General features: G+C 42.9%; 1 protein-coding gene across 1 annotated transcript in view; it reads left to right on the forward strand.

The window, feature by feature from the left end:
* The window catches only part of MAST1 (microtubule associated serine/threonine kinase 1), a 33,537-nt gene that overhangs the window by 7,998 nt on the left and 24,059 nt on the right, over positions 1–1,480 (forward strand). Inside the window, exon 8 of the mRNA XM_006874304.1 lies at positions 1,386–1,466. Coding sequence (XP_006874366.1) covers positions 1,386–1,466 — 81 coding nt within the window. The remainder of the gene's footprint in view (positions 1–1,385; positions 1,467–1,480) is intronic.

Below are 1,480 nucleotides of genomic sequence, written 5' to 3' on the forward strand. Positions count from 1 at the left end.
ATTGCTGTGACTGGAGTTCAGAAGTGTGCTCCAAGCAGAAGGGACAACATATGTGAATGTCCTGAGGTAGAAAAGCAGTTTGGGAGATTCCAGGAGCAGTTTCCCTGTGGCTGGACCATTGTGAGGGAATGGGGTTGGAGAAGCCTGTAGAAACCAGAATAGTGGATTCCAGGCTCCAGGCTCTCAGTCTAGATTCACAGGGCAGCACATTGGTGTCAGTCCTGGGTAGGAGATCCCTAGAAGTTGAGATACCAACTTCAGCTAGCCTGGGTTTGCATCCTGACTCATTACTTGTTTTTCCGCCTTTGCTGAGTCACTTAACCTCTCTGTGGCTTAATCCTTCTGCTGTCAAAAGTGGATTCACTCATTTATGAATTCCACAAATAATTTAGTATGCACATACTATAGACCTAGAAACTGGGGAATCTAATGGGGGGTTAAATCCCTGCTCTGGGGAAGCAGGAAGAGAGAAGATAAGCAATAGGTATTGGACCTATGGTTAGGGTGAGGCAACTAGCTAATTTTTTCCTAAACAACATTTAAAGTAGTTGACAAAATATTGAAACTTTGAAAAGTAAGTGTAGTCAGACCACATTATTTTAAGCTTGTTAAAGAACCCCACAAAATACATCATTTTTACTTCCCTAACTTGAATGGAAGCAAACTCATCAACGATGCAATGATGTTTTTGTTAAAACTATTAACAAGTTTTAAGAAAATACATTAAAACACATAGACTGGTGCAGTTTTCCTTTTGCCTCAAACTCCAAAATGCATCAGCATGGCCCTGTTGGACCTTGTCTTTACCCCAAATATTTGTTCATCATGAATTTTATTATATTTTTTTTGCATTAATGGATTTTTTAAAGTATTGCACTGCAATATTAGTTACTTGATGACTGCTTTTTTTGACAGCCTCGCTCACTTCATACTGTCCTAACCCTGATAGATACTCTAGGTAAAGTAATCTAGAGCATGTCAGAAGGTGTGTTATGTGCTAGGAAAAAGAAAACCTATAGAAAGTGGCACCAGGAGATGAGGTACAACTTCACGTTGGCGTGGGGGAATCAGGGCAGGCTGCCTCATCTGAGCAGAGACCTGAAGGAGGTGAGGAAGAGAGCCCCGGGGGGATATGGGGGTAGAACATGCCAGGCAGAAAGGTCATAGGACTGTTTTGAAGATGGATTGGATGAATTGATACATAGGAAGGGTTTAGGCCACTGTTTCTATAAAAATTATTATTTTTACTTTGTGCCCCAGACCTCACTTTTCCCATCTGTAGAATGGGACCAAAGTAGCAATATGTACTCTATGGGTCTGGGAAGGGGGCCTGACTGAGTCAGGATGCCTGTGAATCCCACTGTTCCTGTGACCCCCTTCCCCAGGCCTATGAGCGATCTGAGAGCTTGGAGGTGGCCTTCGTTACTCAGCTGGTGAAGAAGTTGCTAATTATCATCTCCCGCCCAGCAAGGCTACTGGA

This window comes from Chrysochloris asiatica, unplaced genomic scaffold, assembly GCF_000296735.1.
Source record: "Chrysochloris asiatica unplaced genomic scaffold, ChrAsi1.0 scaffold00268, whole genome shotgun sequence".
In the NCBI taxonomy this organism is placed as follows: domain Eukaryota; kingdom Metazoa; phylum Chordata; class Mammalia; order Afrosoricida; family Chrysochloridae; genus Chrysochloris; species Chrysochloris asiatica.